At 43.1% G+C, this 22,568-nt stretch overlaps 1 protein-coding gene across 5 annotated transcripts in view; it reads right to left on the minus strand.

Moving 5' to 3' along the window:
- LOC117438219 (ras GTPase-activating protein 1-like) overlaps nucleotides 1-18,759 on the minus strand; it is a 167,211-nt gene extending 148,452 nt beyond the window's left edge. For all 5 annotated transcript variants that reach the window (XM_034073721.1, XM_034073720.1, XM_034073718.1 and 2 more), the window contains exon 1: nucleotides 18,011-18,759. In XM_034073721.1, coding sequence (XP_033929612.1) covers nucleotides 18,011-18,477 — 467 coding nt within the window. In that variant the 5' untranslated portion in view covers nucleotides 18,478-18,759. The remainder of the gene's footprint in view (nucleotides 1-18,010) is intronic.
- Between the last annotated feature and the right edge of the window lie 3,809 nt (nucleotides 18,760-22,568).

Genomic DNA, 22,568 nt, shown 5'->3' on the forward strand with positions numbered 1-22,568 from the left:
GCCATGGGAGGCCCGAGGAAGCCTAAGCAAGCAAGATAAGAAGAAGCTGGAATTCACTGAGTTATGAGAACTGTGGACTGTTGGCAAGCGTTCGAGGTCAAGTTCTCACACCTGTGCTTAACCAATTATATGTTAGTCACTAAGGGTCTTCAAGACAAGTATCCAATCATGATATGCCAAATTGCTGTAGGTGTGTGTAAGCAATAGTATATAAGGAGTTAAAGCTTTGCAATAAATGGCTCTTTGTCTGATCAAAAAAAAAAAAAAAAAAAAAGGGGGAGTGTAAGTCCTTGACTGTTAACACTGTACAGTTTACTTCTGCAGCTGCTTCACATCCCCTTTGCATTAGAATGCTTCTGGGCATGTGTTGTATGAATCTTTCTGATCATTCTGAATCTATTCACAAGAAATTGTTTGAACTTAAAGAAAATATGAAAGAACTTACTGTAGAAACAACTCCTATAGACTCTTGGTTAAAATCGTTAGGAATAAGTAGTTGGTTAAGGAGTTTAATCATGATGTTTAGCGGACCAATAACGATTATGTTGTTAATTTTGTTTTTTGGACCTTGTTTGTTACAATGTATTATGCAACGCATGCAGCAGATGACTAACACTTTATTTGAAAAAAGAGGGGGAGATTCTGGGGGTCGAGCATGGGCGCTTTAACAGGCTTACAGCAAGCTGTGAGAAAGTGAACCTCTGACCCCAGGCTGGAAGAGGAAGCGTCAAGGTCAGCAAAACAGGAACGCAATAACAAGATGCCAGAAGCATGATGTAACGCTAAGCTGAAGCGAAGGTGTGAAACCAATCAGGAGAGGCAAAGTGGAGCGTGTACCTCTCGTGGGCAAAGTGAAGCAGCCAATCAAGTAATGCGTGATCGCGTGTAAGACAGTATATTAAGAGCAGCCTTGTAATCAATAAACGGAGCATTTTGTGAACCTACATCGTATCGGTGTTTTCTCCCCTCCACCTGGCCGTGGCACTTGGTAGCTGGTGCAGTGCTGTGTTTTGATTTTCGAGCTGGGAACGTTGTGATAGCACGTATGTTTTGAGTTACTGCTCAAATGTTTTGGTTTGTCCAAGGACTTTGTGAGTCTCTTGTTCTGCCAGGGAAGGAGGGGAGGCCGGGAGGAAGCAGAGATAGGTCACCTGATCCAAGCTGGCCAAGGAGGTATTCCATACCACAGCACATCATGCTCGAGAAGGTAAGTGGGAGTTGGCCGGAAGGGCAGGAGCTAGCTCTCTTCCGGGTCGGGCTCATTTCGGCGGGTGGTATCGTATTATCTCTCCTTGTTTATTTCCTCTATCATTGTTTTTATTAGTGGTAGCAATAGTGATTTGTGTTATATCTTAGTTACTGGACTGTTCTTATCTCAACCCATGGTAGTTGCATTCCTTTGGTTCTCCTCCCCATCCCTCCAGGAGCAGGGGGGTGGAGGGTGTAGTGCTGCGGGAGACTGAGGTGGGATTTTAAATCACGACAGTTCTTTTTTTGGCACCCAACGTGGGGCCCGAGGGCTTGAGATAACAACAGATCTGAACAGATTTATAGTCACTCGTCACAATGCTGATTTATTGGCTCTCAAAGTTGTTTCTCTTGATCTCACGGTTTCAGAAACTTGTCAATTACATTGGGCATGTATTTGCTGTGTTAGTGTTTATCAAGTATGGGGTTTGGGCTAAGGTTCTTGTCTCATGGTACTTTATGTTAATGACTTGTAATACAACAGAAGCATTGATCATGAAATTGATCTAGTTTATGTTCCCAGTGTGGTCACCACCTTTATACTTTGGGAGGTATATAATAGAAGTGCTTAGCAATTTCACATCTTTTTTCTCCTTCTCGGGTGGTCAAACTGTGAAGGAGACATTCTTTTACCCTCCCAGGGCCCACCCCACCCCAGATGGTTTACAGCATCATTTGAGAGTTTTTAAGTTTTTGAATGGCCTTTTAATACTGTTGAGACTGAATGCTGATTGTGATGGGGATCACCATGGTAGCATGTATACAGAGTGTGTTTTGCCCACAATCATTTAATCTGATTTCAAGAGTTAAGCGGAGTCAGGTTTGGGCCTTTATTGCAGTTAAACGACAACATAGGAGGACCAAGAGATTTTCCCAGAGGCTGGACAGCCATGAGTGGCAGGGTGTGTGGGATAGTATGGGCAAGTATCTAAGTCAGTGGGCCGCTCCAGTACTTTGGAATTTCACTTCCGAACAAGTGCAAAATACGGAAGAATTAGTAAAACACCTAAATGAGGTGTGCTGTTGTTCTGGCCATACCAAAGATGGACAAATCATGGCAACGTGTTGGGGCTTGGTCTATGCCTACAGGGCCTCGTTCAACATTATCCAGCACCTTCAAAAGGAAATAAAATGTCCCTGGATCTGAGGGCAATGCAGGAGTCAGCACAGCTGCTCCAGCTCCAAGCACAGCAACAACAAGCCTTTGAGTAAATTAAATGAGAGATAGTTCATGCAGTGGCCCTCGGACCAGTCCGGACCGGCCAAGATGTGAAAAATGTACTGTACACTGCAGCTGGGGAGAATGGTCCTACCTGGAGCCTCTGGCAGAAAAATCCAGGGGAGACTCAAGGTCGACCCCTTGGTTTTTGGAGTCAGGGATACAAAGGATCTGAGGCCAGCTATACCCCAACGGAGAAAGAGATATTGGCAGCCTATGAAGGGGTTCGAGCTGCTTCGGAAGTGATTTGCACTGAAGCACAACTCCTCCTGGCACCCCGCTTGCCCGTGCTGGGCTGGATGTTCAAAGGCAGGGTCTCCTCCACACATCATGCAAGCAGTGCTAGCTACATGGAGTAAGTGGGCTGCACTAATTACACAACGAGCTCGGATAGGAAATCCCAGTCCTCCAGGCATTCTGGAAGTCATCATGGACTGGCCAGAGGGCAAAGATTTTGGAATGTCACCAGAGGAGGAGGTGATGCATGCTGAAGAGGCACCACCATATAACAAATTGTCAGAAAGTGAGAAGCAATATGCCTTGTTTACTGATGGGTCCTGCCGTATTGTGGGAAAGCATCGGAGATGGAAGGCAGCTGTATGGAGTCCTCAGCGACAAGTTGCTGAAACTGCTGAAGGAGAGAGTGAATCAAGTTAGTTTGCAGAGGTGAAAGCCATCCAGCTGGCCCTGGACATTGCTGAGCGAGAAAGGTGGCCAGTACTTTTTCTCTATACTGATTCATGGATGGTGGCAAATGCCCTGTGGGGGTGGTTGCAACAATGGAAGCAGAGCAACTGGCAGGGCAGAGGTAAACCCATCTGGGCTGCTGCATTATGGCAAGATATCGCTGCCCGGGTGCAGAAGCTGGTGTTGAGGGTACGCCATGTAGATGCCCACATACCTAAGAGTCGGGCCACTGAGGAAAACAACAACCAACAAGTGGATAAAGCTTCTAAGATTGAAATGGCTCAGATGGACTTAGATTGGCAACATAAAGGTGAATTATTTTTGGCCCGGTGGGCCCATGACACTTCAGGCCATCAGGGCAGAGAAGCAACATACAAATGGGCTCGTGATCAAAGGGTGGACTTAACAATGGACATTATTGCCCAGGATATTTATGAGTGTGAGATGTGCTGCAGTTAAACAAGCCAAATGGTTAAAGCCTCTTTGGTATGGAGGACGATGGCTGAAGTATAAATATGGGGAGGCCTGGCAAACTGACTATATCACACTCCCACCAACCCGCCAAGGCAAGCGCTATGTGCTTACCATGGTGAAAGCAACCACAGGATGGCTGGAAACATATGCTGTGCCCCATGCCACTGCCCGGAACACTATCCTGGGCCTTGAGAAACAGATTTTGTGGCGACATGGCACCCCAGAGAGAATTGAGTCAGACAATGGGTCTCATTTTCGGAACAACCTTATAGGCACTTGGGCCAAAGAACATGGCATTGAGTGGGTATATCACATCCCCTACCATGCACCAGCCTCTGGGAAAACTGAACGGTACAATGGGCTGTTAAAACTACACTGAGAGCAATGGGTGGGGGAACTTTCAAGCATTGGGATACACATTTACCAAAGGCCACCCGGTTGGTCAACACCAGAGGATCTGCCAATAGGGCTGGCCCAGCCCAGTCAGAACTTTTACATATTGTAGAGGGGGACAAGGTTCCTGTAGTGCACATGAGGAATTTGCTAGGGAAGACAGTCTGGGTTATTCCTGTTTCAGGCCAAGGCAAACCCACTCGTGGGACTGCTTTTGCTCAAGGACCCGGATATACTTGGTGGGTAATGCAGGAAGATGGGGAAGTCCGATGTATACCTCAAGGGGATTTGATTTTAGGGGAAAACAGCCAATGAACTTAATTATATGTTGTTGCTTGCTGTGTAATATTTTTATAGTCCATCAACTGGATGTCTTCAGGTCACCAGCAAGTGGCCCTGTCTTCCCTCTAACCATCATCCCAACAGAGAATGAACTTTGATAGAACCAGACAAGTTCTGCAGTAAAGGAATGATCAGCATCAGCAGGCAACAATCCAGCACTGCACACAGAGTCTCCTGCTGCAAAAGACTATTACAAGGGATGTAAGCTAACATCATGGACTGAATGGACTCAGCAGCATTATAGGGATTGGTCCATTTACTAAGAAATTATTTCTTTCTCTGTCTGGGTGTATGCAGATGTATATATATATATAAGTGATGGTATATTGAAAATATGGGACTTGAGCATTACGTGAATGGTATGGAATAAGGGGTGGATAATGCCCTGGGTTCAGCAGTAGCAGTCATTTTTTCTCCTTCTTGGTAGCTGGTGCAGTGCTGTGTTTTGATTTTCGAGCTGGGAACGTTGTGATAGCACGTATGTTTTGAGTTACTGCTCAAATGTTTTGGTTTGTCCAAGGACTTTGTGAGTCTCTTGTTCTGCCAGGGAAGGAGGGGAGGCCGGGAGGAAGCAGAGATAGGTCACCTGATCCAAGCTGGCCAAGGAGGTATTCCATACCACAGCACATCATGCTCGAGAAGGTAAGTGGGAGTTGGCCGGAAGGGCAGGAGCTAGCTCTCTTCCGGGTCGGGCTCATTTCGGCGGGTGGTATCGTATTATCTCTCCTTGTTTATTTCCTCTATCATTGTTTTTATTAGTGGTAGCAATAGTGATTTGTGTTATATCTTAGTTACTGGACTGTTTTTATCTCAACCCGTGGTAGTTGCATTCCTTCGGTTCTCCTTCCCATCCCTCTGGGAGCTGGGGGGGGGTTATGTGTGTGTGGTGCTGCGGGAGAGTGAGGTGGGGTTTTATACCACAACATTCCCCCCATCGCCCCCACCATCTCCCCCTGCTCTCAGACGAATGGGAAGGAGAACTGAAAGAATGTAACTCCCACAGGTTGAAATAAGAACAGTCTAGTAACTAAGGTATAACACATAAACCACTACTGCTGCCACCAATAATAATTATTATAAGAGAAATAACAAGGGAAGAGTATACTACTGCTCACATCCCTGCTTGTCAACTTGAAAACTTTGTTGGCAAGTATGCTCCTGGAGTTTTCTCCGAATCAATTTGGTGACTGAGATCGGACCTACTCTGCTTGGCTGCAAGACATGTTGAGGACAGAGCTCCCTAGAGCTCTTAGGAAATATTCCTGGAGGGACTCCTCCACTCATGCAGATCACTGCAGGAGCAGACAAGGATGATCTTCATAAAAGGTATTTCTTCCTTTTGTACAGTCTGTAAAGTGCAGGGGGTATCTTATATAAAGCCTAAATTGGTAATCAGTTTAGTAGGAGTACAGAAAGTCTGGAAAGCTTACGTATATCAAGATAGGAAATCTTGCACGTAAAGGCGTATACCTGGCTGCCAGCATCCATTTGGCATACACCCACAAGAAGCAGGAAGCATCTTGTGGTTTGGGTCCTGCAAGACACAGGGGGTGTCTTGTGGAAATGATTTTGGCTCCACTGCGCTATCAACAGCACATAAAGGATCTCATTCAGTAATGCTGTCAGCGTAGGTCCCTGAATAGGTTAGTCGAATCACTCTCCAATATAGTGGGGTGTCCACTACAGTTCCCACAATGAGAGGCAGGCAGGCTGGTCAGACACAAGGGTCTCATCCTTCCTGGGACTGACAGGCTGGTCCAATATAAAGGTTTAAAGGAACCCCCCCTTATAATGTTACAATATGGTCTGAGCCATAGGGGGTAGGAAATACTGCTTTTGATTCTATTAGTATTTGACTTATTTTGTGGCTTGTTACAGTAATGATAGTGATCTTGTGATTTGGGTATTGGTGACAGGATATTATAACTGTGTTATTAACTGTTGTTTGTTTGACTGAATTTTAGTCTCTGTCTCAAGTGCTGTAACTGGGTGAAGTGCATCTGTGGGATCCCATGTGTGAGCGAATGTGAGACTGATAATGGAAATCAGCAGAGTGGAGAGATGTTGAAAAAAGAGTCCTTCAGGGTGCATTTTGGCACATAGGAAAGAACTTGAAGGGTCACCTGGGGGCTCGGTAAATAAAAAAAAAACACTGGTAAAATAGCCTTCGCATACTTTTGGAAGATCAGGAAAAATGGCCAAAAATTGAACTCTGAACTATAATACATTGTTACAATTAATGTTGTTTTGAGGCCAAAAGGAAAATGGCATAAAGTAACATATGCAGATATGTTGTTCACTTCAAGAAACCACGCGGAGTGACAGACTGAATGCAAAAATAATATAGCTCTGCCGGATTCCTTAATTTTGGCTTTGGGAAATGGACAGGGAAAAACTGAAAGATAAGATGAAGAGATGTTGTTCAGCCTGTGATATCAGGGAAAGATGTTTAAAGTAAAAAACCTAACCAGGAAGACAGGTTGGAAAACTACATATAACAGGTACCTCCGAGAACAGCACTCTCTGCAATTGTCCTATCTGATATTGATAAGGAGGAAGAGATTGCTGTCACTGGCAACAAGCAGCAGATTCACATTCACAGTTAAGAAAGGGTTAAACCAGAAGTGCTGTTGCAGAGGCATCTGCAGCCCCTGCAGAGCAGGGTGAGCAACTGTGAGGAAAAAAAAAAATAAGGGGGGGGGAACCAAGTGGGAAAGGAAGGGAGATCACAGCTCCTGTGTTTGAGCATGGAAGGTGGGATGTAGGGTGGAGGTAAGGGAGTCAGTTCTTCTTCTGTGGAACTGGATCAATGTGAGTGCTATGGGGAGTTTGGACACTGGAAGTGAGACTGCCCTGGAGGGGGCGAGTGCCATGGGGAGGCACCAGTGACTGAACTGGAACTAGACTGACAGGGCCCTGGGGAATCTACCCTAGCAGGTCCACTGGTTAAATTAAAAATAGGGACAAGAGGAAATAAAGTCGAATTTTAGTGGATAGAGAAGGAACTTATTCAGTCTTAAAACAGAGAGAAAATAATTTGTTACAGATGTGGGAGCTACTGGCCACGAAGAGAGAAAAAAAAACCAAACTGGGAAACCAAATAGGAATGCATAAATTTCTATGCATGCCAAATTCTCTAAAATCTTTATTAGGGTGAGAAGCAACATTTAAAGAAGGCAAAATAGAATTAAGAGTTAAAAACAATCAATTAATTGCAGTTTTGAGTTTATGTTTAATTCAACAGAAAAGCAAGCAGGAGGACCTCCCTGAAACAGAAGAAAACCTTAATCAGGTATATCTGGGAGTATGGGCATCTGAAGTTCCAGGTAAACAAAAACTGCTTTGCCTGTTAAAGTGGAAATAAAAAAAATGGGGGCTTGGGGGGGGGGGGGGGGGAATGGGGTGGGGGGGTGGCTACCCAATGAGAATAAGAATTATCTCTTAAAATTAGAAAATCAATGAAAATTTAAAAAAAAAACATTGATAAATTTTAAAACACAGATTATTAACTGATTGTGACTTGGAATGTAATACTCCTATCTGGACAGTAAAGAAATAGGATGATAAAAGTTGCAGACAGGTTCAAGATCTCAGAGCAGTCAACAAAACTGCAGAGGGTATTTGTCCACTAGAAGCTAATTCATATGATTTATTGACTAAATTGAATAATAATCAGAAATGGTTTGCCATCCTGGATTTAAAGGATGCTTTCCTTTGCTTAACATTGGCCAAAGAAAGCCAAAATTATTTGCTTTCAAAAGGGAAAATCCTAACACAGGAAGGGAAACTAAATTAACTTGTACAGGGCTCTTAAACAGTCCAATGATTTTTGGAAAACAGTTAGCACTGAACTAGAATCATGGAAGCCACCTACTCAGATGAGGACACTGTTACAATATGTGGATGACCTATTAATCGCTACAGAAACAAAGGAAGAATGTATCCAGTGGACAGTGGAATCATTAACTTTTCTGGGACTGAATGGTTATCGGGTATCCAAACAAGGCCCAACTAATCCAAACCTGAGTTTCCTACCTAGGATATGAAATAACAGGAGGACAGAGAGAACTTGGAACTTCTAGAAAAGAAGCCATCTGTCGGACTCCATTACCGTCAACTGTCAAGGAGCTCCAGACATTCCTGGGAATGACTGGATAGTGCAGACTTTGGATCCATGATTATGGTCTTCTGGTAAGACCACTATATGAACTGTTGAAGGGAAACCCTCCTTCTTTAGAATGGACTGATTCAACAGAGGGGGCTTTTAGAAATTTCAAAACAGAGCTAATGAGAGCTGCAGCTCTGTGACTTCCAGATGTGACTAAATCCTTTTGGCTATATTCCTGTGAAGCACAGGGGTTCCTTGCTCGAAAACTAGGACCCTACAGAAGGGCAGTGACGTGTTTTTCAAAACAGCTGGATGAAGCAAGCAAAGGATGGCCCAGATGCCTAAGGGCTGTGGCAGCAGTTGTCATGAATATTGAAGAAGCTTGCAAATTCACCTTGGGACACGAATTACTGTGCTAATGTCCCATGTTGTATCAGCAGTCCTGGAACAGAAAGGAGCCCACTGGTTATCTCCTTCACATATTTTTAAATACCAGGCCACCCTTGTGGAACAAGATGATATAGAAATTGTGATCACTAATGTTGTCAATTCAGCATCCTTTTTGCAGGAACAATCGACAGAACCACTAACACAAGACTGCTTGGCCACCATAGAGACTGTATATTTGAGCCGACCAGACTTGAAAGAAAAACCTTTGGAAGATGCTGATTCTTAGTTTACTGATGGTAACAGCTTCATGAAAAATGGTGAGTGAAAGGCAGGATATGCCACTACCACCACTTCACAGGTAATAGGAGCTAAACCTTTACCCTTGAACACCTGTGCCCAAAAGGCAGAAATAACAGCATTAACAAGAGCCCTAGAATTGCCTAAAAATTAAAGGATAAATACTTGGACTGATTCTAAATATGCATTTGGTGTGGTCCATGCACAGGTTGCTATCTGGAAAGAATGAGGACTTTTGAAGACAGACACAAAGGAAACAGATTAAACATGCTACAGAAATTCTTCAAATACTGGAAGCTGTTAAGCTACTTGAAGAAGTAGCTCTTATGTACTGTAGAGGGCATCAACAAGGTGACTCTGATCAGGAAATTGGATATAATTTGGCCGATTTTGAAGCCAAACAAGCAGCTGAACAATCTAAAATCATGTCCCTAATCCCTGATGGCTAACTAACAATTGAAAAATCTAAACATAGGTATTCAAGAGAGGATAGAAAATTGATTGGGGATCTAAAAGGATAGGAAAATAAAGATGGCTGGGTTCAGGTACCTGATGGACAAATTGTAATCCCCTATAACCAACTCTGGAAGTTAGTTCAGGGAGAACATAATAAAACTCATTGGGGTAGCAACTCTTTATATAAATACTTAGACAAACAAACTGTAGGAAGAAATATATACACCACAGTTCAATCTGTGACCAAACAATGTCAGCTATGTGGTAAATATAATTCTAAAACTGAAAACAGAAATCAAATTGGGACAATTGTGAGAGGAAGTTGCCTGGGACAGCAGTGGCAAATAGATTTTTCTGAATTACCAAGAAAAGGAGGTTATCAGTATTTGTTGGTGTTACCTGATACTTTTTCAGGCTGGCCAGAAGCATTCCCTTGTAGGATAAATAGTTCAAGACAAGTGATTAAAACATTATTTAACACGGTAATACCTCACTTTGGAGTACCAGCGGCAATTTCTTCCAACTGAGGTCCACAGTTTAGTGCAAAACTGTTACAAGAAATTAGAAAAAATTGGAAATTGATTGGCAAATACATGTTCCATACAGGTCTCAGGCCAGTGGACAAGTAGAAAAGATGAACCATCTGATCAAACAACAGATTAGTAAAATACGTTAGGAAATTAATTTATATTGGTACCAAGCTTTACCACTGGCACTATTCAGAATTTGCAATAAACCTCAGTCGAAGGAAAGGTTAGCCCATTTGAAATTTTAGATGGAAGACCATATCAGTCCCAATTTATAGGAGAAAGTCTTCAGGAAGCGGAAGAAGGCTATTTCCAACAGTTTCTGATCAATCTGGGAAAACATTTGGAGGAGATAAATAAGAGACTATTAGGGACAAGAGCAAGAGACTTTTACTATTCAATTCACCCTTTCAGATCTGGAGACTGGGTTTACGTTAAGAATTTTTCAAGATATCCTCTACAGGAGAAGTGGAGTGGACCGTACCAGATATTGCTGACCACCTTTACAGCAGTGAAAATAAAAGAACAACCTGCTCAGATACATTATTCAATAATAAAGAAAGCACCAGAGCCAGAGAAGACATGGTAGATGGAACCTTCAAAACCCTTATGTATGAAATTGCATTGGTCATAATTTGGACTTATATGATAACTGGCACACAAGCTTGGAACCAAAACTTAAACCTGAAATTAATGCAGAATGTTACTGAAGATTTTAATCATAGTGACTGATGGGTGTGTGAACAGTTGTGTAAATAAGGAGAAAATCTGGACCTTCCATTAATTAAAGTTCCAATTCCTAACGCTATCTCATGGACAAATTTGTGGGTGAACACTAGCAATCTATATCCGAGGCAAAGGTTAAAATTTGGGATAGTTAGTCCTAATCCAGGTAATAAATATTATACCTCTGCACAAAGATGTATTACACCAGGAACCAAAGTAGGAACTTATGCTTCACAAAGAGGAGTTTGTTCCATAATCAATGAAAGTTGCTGTTCCTATATAGATCAAAGTGGCAGAATTGAAATAGATCGGGAGCAAATTTGGAAACAAACTGAAGTATTTCATGAAATAGCCATGAATGACACTTCCTGGGGTTTTGAGGAAATATGGAAAAACTTAACTTCATGGTTACCTGACCTCTCCTAGTTGAAGTAACTGGTCGCAGGAATATTGATATTGTTTTAATATTGATTACTTGTGGTATGATACAATGTTCCTTCTGGTGTGGTAAATGTTATATGATAAATTATAAAGATTGGAAAAGGAATAAAATTAAGCACCAAGTAGAAGCGGGAAATCACTTCAAAAAGACTTCAGACGGTAATGGTAATATGTAAAATGTTGCAAAAGAATTTGCAAAAAGAAAAGGGGGGGATTTGAGACAAGGAGCAGCACAAAATTACAGAATGGAATATATAAACATTTATAATCATTTTTCAGTTATGTGGCTTTATAACAGTAGCAATGGAAAATTACTGAGGTGCATAATACACAGGAAAAAAAAAGAGTACAGCTAGAGAACATACTGAGATTTCTTGTATAAGATAAACCATTATAGTTGAGGTAGTTTTAGGCCCTATGACCTTAGTACAAAATGAATGTAAGAAAAACAGGCTAGAAGAACAGGACACAGGGATAAGGACTATCTGGGAATGCCAGGTGTCCTGGATGGGCTACAGTTAAACTAACTGATAAGTAGGAAGATAGGAGGATTATTATGTATAAGCATCTACTGTGCGTGCTTCAAAGGTTGCCAGAAGTGATGAAGATTGGTGGAAGAAGTTAACGATCCTCAGACACCACCACCACATTGCTGTACCCATGCGGGGAGCTTTCTGGAAAATAACATAATCCATACGTAGCCTCATGAATATGTATGAATGCCCAGGGACATATAAGGACGGCTTGTGTAGCAATACGGAGACACACATTAGGAGAAGCTATCCCCCGTGTCTCCCGGCACTGCAATAAAGAATACCTGCTTTTCAACTTAAAAACTGTTGGCAAGTTTGTTCCTGGAGTTCTCTCCGAATCATCCTCCTCCCTGGCAGAGCAGAAGACTTAGAGAGTTCTTGGTCAGAGTAAACATTACTTAGCAACAACTAAAAAAATTGGTGTTATCAGCACTGTTCCCAGGCTGAAAGTCAAAAACATAGCACTGATCAGCTATTAAGAAGGAGAAAACCAATTGATACTGCTGAACTCAGGACTCCATGGGTTCTCTTTGAGAATTATCAGAGTGCAATTTGTAAAAAGAACAGGCACTAGAAAAGAGAATGCCCTCAGAGTCAAAATAATGAGGATTTAGTGGCATGTCATGACAGGCAGTAAAAATGATGAAGACTCAGGACAACCAGGGGAAGATTTGAAACCCTCCCCAACAGAGCCCCTGGTTACAGTTAGGTTGGGGAATGACAAGGTAAAATTACTTGTAGATACAGGAGCTACCTATTCCTTCATAAATACTTATAAAAGGGCAATTAAGCAAACAGCTTCTGTCATTGGCACCACAGGGCAAAAAGAAAACTGAGCTTTCTTTCAACCTTAAGAATTGGTAAACATATATCGACCAATCGATTTCTTTACATGCTCAAGTTCCCCATGCCATTATTGGGTAGGGATATACTGAGTACATTACATGCATAAATTACATTTAAAGAAGAAAAAATTCAGATACATATTCCTGATGAAAATGCTGGGGAAGCCCAAGTTTTTCCATTACAGAAACCAGGTACTGAGCCAGAGGAAGTGAAGAATGCAATCACCTCACTAGTATGGGCTACTGGAGCACCAGGATGATCACTAAATGGAGAATCAGTAACTATTCATCTGTCTGTTAAGACAGAAACAACACCCTATAAAACTGGAAGCAAGAAAAAGACTAGAGCCTTCAATTGAAAATTTTATTAAATACATTGGGACAAAAAAAATTGACTGTTTTTGTACCTCACATGGCAACAACCATCCTGGAACAGAAAATTTGTCATTGGCTTTCCCCAAGCAGGCTGTTAAAATATCAGGCCATGGTTTTGGAACAAGAAGACATAGAATTGAAAGCAACTAACCTTTTGAAAATGGCAGTGTTTCTGACAACTGATCCAGAAGGAAGAGGGCTGACTCACAATTGTTAATAGACTTTTGAGCATGTGTAGGTTGATATGACAGGAATACAAGCTACACCTCTGAAAGATGTGAACTGTGAGCTGTTTGTAGATGGTAGCAGCTTCAAGAAAAATGGAAATTGGAAAGCAGAATACTAGACTTCATTTTGACACATTAAGTAGACAAGTAACCTTAGGTCTACTTTATGTCCTGTATGGAAGAAGAGTCCTATTAGAGCTAAATATTGGGTAAAAGTGAAAAGGGATGTGGATCTTCAGGATAACAAACGGGCAGGGCCTTCTTCTGCAGTAGAATTCGGATGGGGCCTACAAAGCTATTTATTACCTGGTGTTATAGCTCTGGAAAATAGGATTTTTATAGAAAACTTGGCAAGTAGAAACCTTATCTAAGGCTATCAGAAAAGGATCTTAAATTATTAACAAACAAGTACAAGAAAACACAAAAATGACCCTGCAAAATCAATTAGCATTAGATTTGCTACTAGTAAAGGAACAAGGAGTTTGTGGATACCCAAAATTAGAAAGAGAACACTGCTGTGCACACATTCCAAATATTACCAAAGATTTACAAAAGCAACTTGATGAAATGTGGAAAATAGCAGAAAACTGCAGAGTGTGAAAGACTGATCTGAAATCAAACTCCACTGTCCATTGTCTCAAGGACTGGTCTGAGAAGCTGAGGTGGAATTCCACCTATCTTTTGTCTCAGATATGGGTGGGAGGAGTCAAGACTCCAATATCCATTGCTGGGAGAAGGGTGTGAGTAGCTGAACTGGGACTCCACCATTCACTGCCTGAGGGATGAGTGGGAAAAGCTAAGACTCTTCTGCCCATTACCTGGAGGACTGGTGTAAGGAATTGCTACCCATTATTCCAAGAATTGCTGCAGACACCTGTGTGTGCGAACACATGCAGCTGAAGAGCTGGCTGCAAGACCTGGGAAACTGGTCCACAGGAACATGTAATACATGACATGAAGAACAGAGGTACTCCCCCCAACTCATTATAAAAGGGGGGAAAAAGTAATCATCAAGAGACACATCAACAAGGGAGACATTACCATGAGGATGACTCCAGAAGGACACTCTCCACCAATGACTACTATGGATCGTAAGGGACACCCTCCATGAGGCATTGCCATGAGTGCAACTCCACAAGACACACTCCAAGGAGTACCTTCAAGAGGACAACTCCAGAAGGACACCTCCACCAGGACATCCACCTCTGATAATAACTACAGACTCCTGGGGGACACTCTGGTCCAATACCAACTATGAACCTTGAAGGATTCCCACCACCAACGACATCCTATTGCTATCTCCTTTATTAAAAAAACTTCCCTTTTTTAAAATAACTGTCTTACTGTAATAAAATTACTAATCGATTACTGTGCTTGACCTCATTTGCATCTTAATTTCACTCCTGGGATCACAAACAGAAACAGGATCCAGCACAGGGGTTTTCCCAAATTGAACCTTGACACAGAGCTATTAGAGGCTGCCAAAACTAACTGGCTACACAAAACTTTGCAATTCCTTAAGGGGGCGGTCCCTAAAGGAATGGTTGTCCACCTTAATAGAAGTTGTATCAATAATTTTAACAGTCAGTGTTTGTACAGGACTTTGAGCTGGTTTCAGATGGAACAGCTACTTTTCTACTTCCTAGTAGCTCTGCAGTGCTGCGTTTTGGCTTTAGCCTGAGAACAGTGCTGATAACACACCAGTGGTTTAGCTGCTGCTCAGTAGTGCTTACACTAGCCAAGAACTTTTCAGTCTTATGCTCTGCCAGTGAGGAGGGGCACAAGAAGCCGGGAAGAAGAAGAGAGAGGACACCTAACCCAAAATAGCCAAAGGGATATTACATACCACAGGACATCACACTCAATATATAAACTAGGAGGGAGTTACCTAGAATGGATGGATCACTTCTCAGGTCAGGCTGAGTATCATCTTGTGAGCAATTTTATTGTTCATCACTTGTGTTTATTGTTGGTTTGTTTGGTTAGCCATTTTTCCCCTTTCTCTTTTAGCTTTATATTCTTTCCCCTTGTTATTTCCCTTACCTTCATTACTAGTAGTAGTACATGGTACTTTATTTATTATATTATAGGCCTACTGTAGGAGAGGATCTGGTTCGAGACCATCTTAAGAGCCTGAATGTGCACAAGTCCATAGGACCAGATGAAATCCATCCACAGGTCCCGAAGGAGCTGGCAAATGAAGTTGCTAAGCCACTGTCCATCATATTTGAAAAATCAAGGCAGTCAAGTGAAGTTCCCAATGACTGGAAAAAGGGAAATATAACCCCCATTTTCAAGAAGGGAAAAATGGATGATCCAGGAAACTACAAACCAGTCAGTCTCACCTCTGTGCCTGGCAAAATCTTGGAGCAGATTCTCCTAGAAAGCATGCTAAAGGCACATGAAAAACAACAAGGTGCTTGGTGACAGCCAACATGGCTTCACTAAAGGGAAATCCTTCCTGACCAATTTGGTGGCCTTCTATAATGGGGCTACATAACTGAGGGACAGGGGTAGAGTAGTTGATGTCATCTACCAGAACAGACATTTTAAATTAAACTTGGAGTACTGTGTACAGTTCTGGTGTCCTCAACATAAAAAGGACATGGAACTGTTTGAACAAGTCCAGAGGAGGGCCACGAGGATGATCAGGGGACTGGAGCACCTCCCGTGGTGAGGCACTGGAATGGGTTGCCCAGGGAGGTTGTGAATGCTCCATCCCTGGCAGTGTTCAAGGCCAGGTTGGATGAAGCCTTGGGTGATATTTGTGTTACTACACTTCCCAGGTTCCTGTTCCACCAATTTTGGGATTTTATCAACTTGTTGAATGCATCAAAATGAGCGTGACCAGCAGGTTGAAGGAGGTGATCCTGCCCCTCTGCTCTGCTCTTGAGATACATCACCTGTAGTACTGTGTGCAGTTCCGGTGTCCTCAACAGAAAAAGGACATGGAACTGTTGGAACAAGTCCAGAGAAGGGCCCCAAGGATGATCAGGGGACTGGAGCACCTCCCATATAAAGACAGGCTGAGAAAGCTGGGGGTGTTCAGCCTAGAGAAGACCTCATAACAGCCTTCCAGTATCTGAAGGGGGGCTATAGGGATGTTGGAGAGGGACTTTTCATTAGGGACTGTAGCGACAGGACAAGGGGTAACGGGTTAAAACTTAAACAGGGGAAGTTTAGATTGGATATAAGGAATAAGTTCTTTACTGTAAGGGTGGTGGAGCACTGGAATGGGTTTCCCAGGGAGGTTGTGAATGCTCCATCCCTGGCGGTGTTCAGTGCCAGGTTGGACAAAGCCTTGGGTGATATCATTTAGTGTGAGGTGTCCCTGCCCATGGCAGGGGGTTGGAACTAGATGATCTTAAGGTCCTTTCCAGCCCTAACTATTCTATGATTCTATGATATGGTTTAGTGTGAGGTGCCCCTGCCCATGGCAGGCAGGTTGGAACTGGATGATCTTAAGGTCCTTTCCAACCTTAACTATTCTATGATTCTATTAAACTGTTCTTATTTCAATCCCTGGGGTTTACATTCTTTTAATTCTCCTCCCTGTCCTGGGGAGGGGGGGGGGGGGAGCAAACAGCTGAGTTACCATCTGAGAGGGGACTAGAAAAAACAGTAGTGGAAATAATCAGGGAAATAACTAAATACTTCCAAAAGGGGAAATCGATACCAAATTAAACTAGTATTTCATTGTATACAGAGACTTAGCCATGGACAAGGCTACAAGGATTCTCCAGATCAGGAAGGCATGCAACAAGAGAACCAGATGTCTGCTCTCAAATCAGTGTAGGCCTTCTTCCTGTTAATTAAGGCCTGAAAAACAGGTAAATGTCTGCAAAACAAAACTTCAGGAGCCTCTTAGGGTCTTAAATTTGTGCAAACATGAACATGTAGTTAATTGCAAGATTAAACAAGCATTCCAATGTCCTTAACTAATGGATTTCCATAAAAGAGTAAAATGAGTGGGGGTATCTCTCCCTAAATGACCATGACGGCCCCTGCACTGCAGCCTTATCTACCAAAATTACCATATGTAATGATCAAAGAGAATTGGGTGGATATTTTGCAGAATTATAATGAACACTCATATAACAAAGGCATATAAAATGTAAACTGTCTCTTCTCTGTGTCCATGATAGGCAGTGATCCCCATACACCCAGTACTGCAATAAAGTAATTTAGGCTTCTAACCTGTCATTCTGGTTGGAAAGTTTATTTCCCCAATTTCAACAACACTACTAAGAAGAAAGTTAACTCGATCCCAGCCAAAGTGATGACACAAGTCTGCAGCCTTTTTTTGTTAATGTACATGCTTCCTATAATTAGCTCACTGTGAATCCAAAGGCTGTGCTTAGAGCACTCACTAGTTACATGAACCCTAGGTACCATTTTCTGCTTGGAGCTTGTTTTTTGGTTTTATTTCACAAAATATAAACACAGAACTGCTCTGCCTCAAATGCAAGATTCTTTATATAACTAGCACTATAAGAATCACGATTAACCTAAGGGAAGGATAATAAAAGCCTTATTGAAGACTCACAGCTTCTTTTTTCAACTGTCTCTTCTCCCCAGACATAACCCAATTAAAAAACCTCTACATTTCCACAGTCGTCCGACACATGCTTTCCACTGAGAAAAGGTGGAAAGGCCCCCCCTCCCCAAGGGGAAGCACCCAAGGGCAGCAGGTACCCGGTGGGGTGCAGAAGCGCTACTTACTGGTTCGTGGGGGGAGCGTTGAGCGGGATGGCCACTTCCTCCTCTTCATATTCTGGCCCATCTAACGAGTCGCCTTCATCCACGGTCCCCAGCCCCCCCGCCAATGAAAGTAGCTGTGGTGGCAGCAGGGAAAAGGCGACAGTACCAGGTTCAGGTGGGGGCAAGACCCCCCCGGACGCCTCCAGCTCCTGGCCCTGGTCAGTTGCTATCACGGCGCCACAGCCTCCGGACACGAGAGTAGCAGATCCCGATCTTAGTGCCAAGAACCCCAACGCCGAACACAAAGCTGGACCACCGGCGCCCAGGTTGCCCCCGCCAGAACCCATTAGAAAGGGTTCTTGCGGCCCCAACTCCTTGCCTCGGCATAAGATGGCGTAGTGCTCCGACGCAGCTCTGGTAACGGATCCCACCATCCCAGCGGAAGTAAACGAGCCACCCTCCTCAGCGTCAGCCTCAGCCGCCATCATGGTAAGCCTCACCCCTTCCTACCTCCCGCGCGCTGACCGCCAGGTAAGTAACAACTACTCTCTCTACGCTTTTTTTCTGCAGGGAGCGGAACTGAGACAAGAATAAGATTTCTCCAGCAGAGTCCACTTCTTAATAATAACTGTCTAAGAGCCTAAAACAACACTACAAAACCCCAACACTACTACTTTATACCACTACGACCGCGAGGGGAGCAACTTCTACAAAGATACAACTCTACTCATTACCCTACCCCCGAGAGCCAGTGACGGTACGTCATTGTATGGGCGGGGCAAAGAAGAAAAGGAGGAAAGAAGCTAACTTGCTAACGGCAGAGAAAAAAGGGGCGTGGCGTGGCGTGGCGTGGCGTGGCGTGGCGTGGCGTGGCGTGGCGTGGCGTGGCGTGGCGTGGCGTGGCGTGGCGTGGCGTGGCGTGGCGTGGCGTGGCGTGGCGTGGCGTGGCGTGGCGTGGCGTGGCGTGGCGTGGCGTGGCGTGGCGTGGCGTGGCGTGGCGTGGCGTGGCGTGGCGTGGCGTGGCGTGGCGTGGCGTGGCGTGGCGTGGCGTGGCGTGGCGGCTCGCGGAGAACGAGGCAGTCGGGAGCAAAGATGGTGATATGTTCTCTGTTCCCTCTTGATGGGTGTGAGATACATCAAGAGAAGAATAAGGAATCTCCCATCATCTCTATCTCGGGAGTACCCAAACAAAACAAACAAGCAAACAAAAAAATAAATCAGCAGTATAACACTATAATAACAGGGAAAGGCTGATCTTCCCCAGGTAGTATCAAAGTTTATTCCGCTCCCACGTTAAGGCATCAAAGAACTGTGCTAACCTTTTGAACTATGAAAGTGCGAAGCAATAAATGCGTGTTGTTGGGAATGCCTGGTTTCAATAATAAAGTAGTTCCTGGGGCAGAGTGAGGTTTAAAGCTTTATTTGAATAAAGGGAGATCCCCACCAGGCACATCTGATTCAGGGTTCTCAAATTTTCTTAGCGTTAACACTATATTTATACCTATCCCATCTCCGAGTCTCTCCCCATTTCTGCTTTGTCTTAGATACTCAGGTGAAGCACAAAATCAGACTCTACAACTCAAAGAGAGTTACAGAGCAGGTATGTTTATTATGGCGCTGGGTGCAAGGGGAATTGCTCCTCCTAACTTGCACACTGAGGGGTTAAGCAAGCAGTTATTTATTACATACAAACATGCATATTCATTAGCTTCCCAAGAGTTCAGTGGGGATATTACAATTAGTTTAGGTACTCATTATCATAAGTCCTCACTTTTGGCACTTGCGCACTGCTCTGATGGTTGTGGGCAGGGGTCTTCAGGATGAAATAAGCGATCTTCCTCAGGGTGCACTTTTCACCTTTAGCACAGTTGGATGCCCCAGTAATCACAAATTACCTGAAACCAACCGTATCTGCAAGTTTCTGATAGCTGGCAAAGATTTAAAACAGTGTGACCTTCGTCTACAAAATTTATTGCCTCCCAAGCTAGCAGATGTTCAGGAGTCACTGTCTCCAAACTAACTGATAATTAGAAGGATGGTAAGAAATACTTCACTTATTAGAAGGATGAAGAATTCACTCTTGTTAGTAAAAATACTAAATTCTGTTATCACACCACAGACTTACAACACAAACATTGTTCTCTATCTTAGACCTAAGTTAGAAGTACCTTAACCCTATGTTTTTCAGGCACTTGCTTTGCTTATATCACAGGGGTTATAGCTACCTGGTCCACCTGTAATATAATGTTTCTATTCTACTCGCACAAGCTGCAGGCTACCAAAAAGTGGAAGTCCAGCAATACTTAGTAGTCATATTGCCATATTGTCTGTAGAAGTTGTTTTCCATGAGTAAAGCTATTTCTGTGCTATGCTTAGTGGTCATATTGCTGCATGACTTGCAGAAGTTATTTTCTGTTAGTACAGCAGTTTCTTGTGTTTATTCATTATTCATGATAATGTTTTTGGCAAGGCCACAGCTTTTCTCCACAACTTTCTCCTCTTTTTCTTTATCCTTATTTGGTCTTTGCCATTTTTTCAAGCATCTTATAATTTCTAATTGCGTATCTTTTGCAGTGCCTGCCTGAGTAAGAATTGTAATTCTCTCTGTATCATGAATAGAAGTTAGGTAGATTAGTGTTTTTCCTATCATGCATTTTACAATTGTTATACCAATCATTAATTAAAATAACCCTATCAGCAGGGTTATCTGAATTTGGGCTATTCATGGTCCCCAGCCATTAAGTCCTAATGAGGCCAAAAGATTTTAACCATTTTTCATCACTTTGTCTTAATTTTTTTCTAATGCTTTTGAGGTCTTATGCTTTGCTTTCTATTAATTGAGAATTATCACTTACATTAAAGCAACTTATATTAAAGCAACACATTCTTTCACATCTATGTCCTGCACGTAGCAACAGATAGTCTGTTGTTGTCCAGTTCTTCAAAGTAGCAGCTTGGACTTGTTCTAGTTTATCATTAATGGCTGCCAAGGCTTGTGAGGTAGCTTTAATGGGTTTTCCTAAGCCACATGTTATCTTCCTTAACTTGACTCCATTGTGTACTGCCAGGCCAAGGAGCACTATTAATGATGCCATTAAAGCTATTTCTCTTTTTGAGAGTTGTCCTTGGTTCAGCTGTAACATTACTTTTCTTCTTCTTCATAGCTGGTGCAGTGCTGTGTTTTCAACATTAGCCTAAGAACAACTCTGATAACACACTGATGTTTTGAGTTGTTGCTAAGTATTGCTTACTCTGATCAAGGACTTTTGAGTCTCATGTCCTGTCAGTGAGGAGGGGCACGGGAAGCTGGGAGGAAACAGAGACAAGACAACTGACCCAAATTAGTCAAAGGGGTATTCCATACCACAGCATGTAATGCCCAGTATATAAACTGGGGGGAGATACCCAGAAGGCCCAGATCACTGCTCAGGTTGATTTATTTGCTCTCAGAGTTGTTGTGCTTGATTTCGGATTATGTCATACTGTCCTGGGTTCAGCAGTAGCAGTCATTTCTCTTCTTCTTAGTAGCTGGTGCAGTACTGTGTTTTTGACTTTCAGCCTGGGAACAGCGCTGATAGCAACGATGTTTTTACTTATTGCTAAGTAATGTTTACTCTGACCAAGGACTTTCTGAGTCTCCTGCTCTGCCAAGGAAGAGGAGAAACTAGCAGGAAGCAGAGACAGGACACCTGACCCAAACTAGCCAAAGGGGTATTCCATACCACAGTGTGTCATGCCCAGTATATAAACTGGGGGCACTTAACCAGAAGGGATAGATCGCTGCTCTGGTCATGAAGCATGGAATCAGACTCTACAACTTAGACTTATAAAGCAGGTATGTTTATTACGGCGCCAGGTGCAAGGGGGATCGCTCCTCCTAACTTGCACACCGAGGGGTTAAGCAAGTAGATATCTATTACACACAAACATGCATATTCATTAGGTTCCCAAGAGTTCGGTGGGGATATTACAATTAGTTTAGGTATTCTTTGTGGGTGATGGATAGAAACAGTTAATAAAATGGATCCAGGTGTTATCTCCCTGTCCCAGCTTAAGCCTTGGAAACAGTAAAGAAAATTCCAGGTGCTGTTGCCCTGGACAGGCTCAAGCCTTGGGAACCAGGAAGAAAACAGGAGGTGTTAATGCCCTGCTCTGGCCTAAGCCTTGGGAACTATAAAGAGAACTATGAAGGGTAAAGGTTGGTTAGCAAAACAAAGCAGGCGGTTTGCAAGATGAAGCAGGATGTCCATCTCAAAGACAGACCAAACAGTGTGAATATTTGTAACCCTTAGTAGTGTTGCTAAATCGGGATGATAAGGGAGTAAAAGAGTGGAAAGTTACTGCTTAGCACTTACTAGACTATAAAAGGAATGCAAGGTGACTAATCAAAGCATGCGTGATCACGTGCAAAGGAAGTAGAATTATATAAGTATGGGCTTGTCACACAATAAAGTGTTTTATCACAGAATCCCAAGGGTTGGAAGGGACCTCAAAAGATCATCTAGTCCAACCCCCTGCAAGAGCAGGGTAACCTAGAGTACATCACACAGGAACTTGTCCAGGCGGGCCTTGAATATCT

Source organism: Melopsittacus undulatus, assembly GCF_012275295.1.
Source record: "Melopsittacus undulatus isolate bMelUnd1 chromosome W unlocalized genomic scaffold, bMelUnd1.mat.Z SUPER_W_unloc_2, whole genome shotgun sequence".
Taxonomy (NCBI): domain Eukaryota; kingdom Metazoa; phylum Chordata; class Aves; order Psittaciformes; family Psittaculidae; genus Melopsittacus; species Melopsittacus undulatus.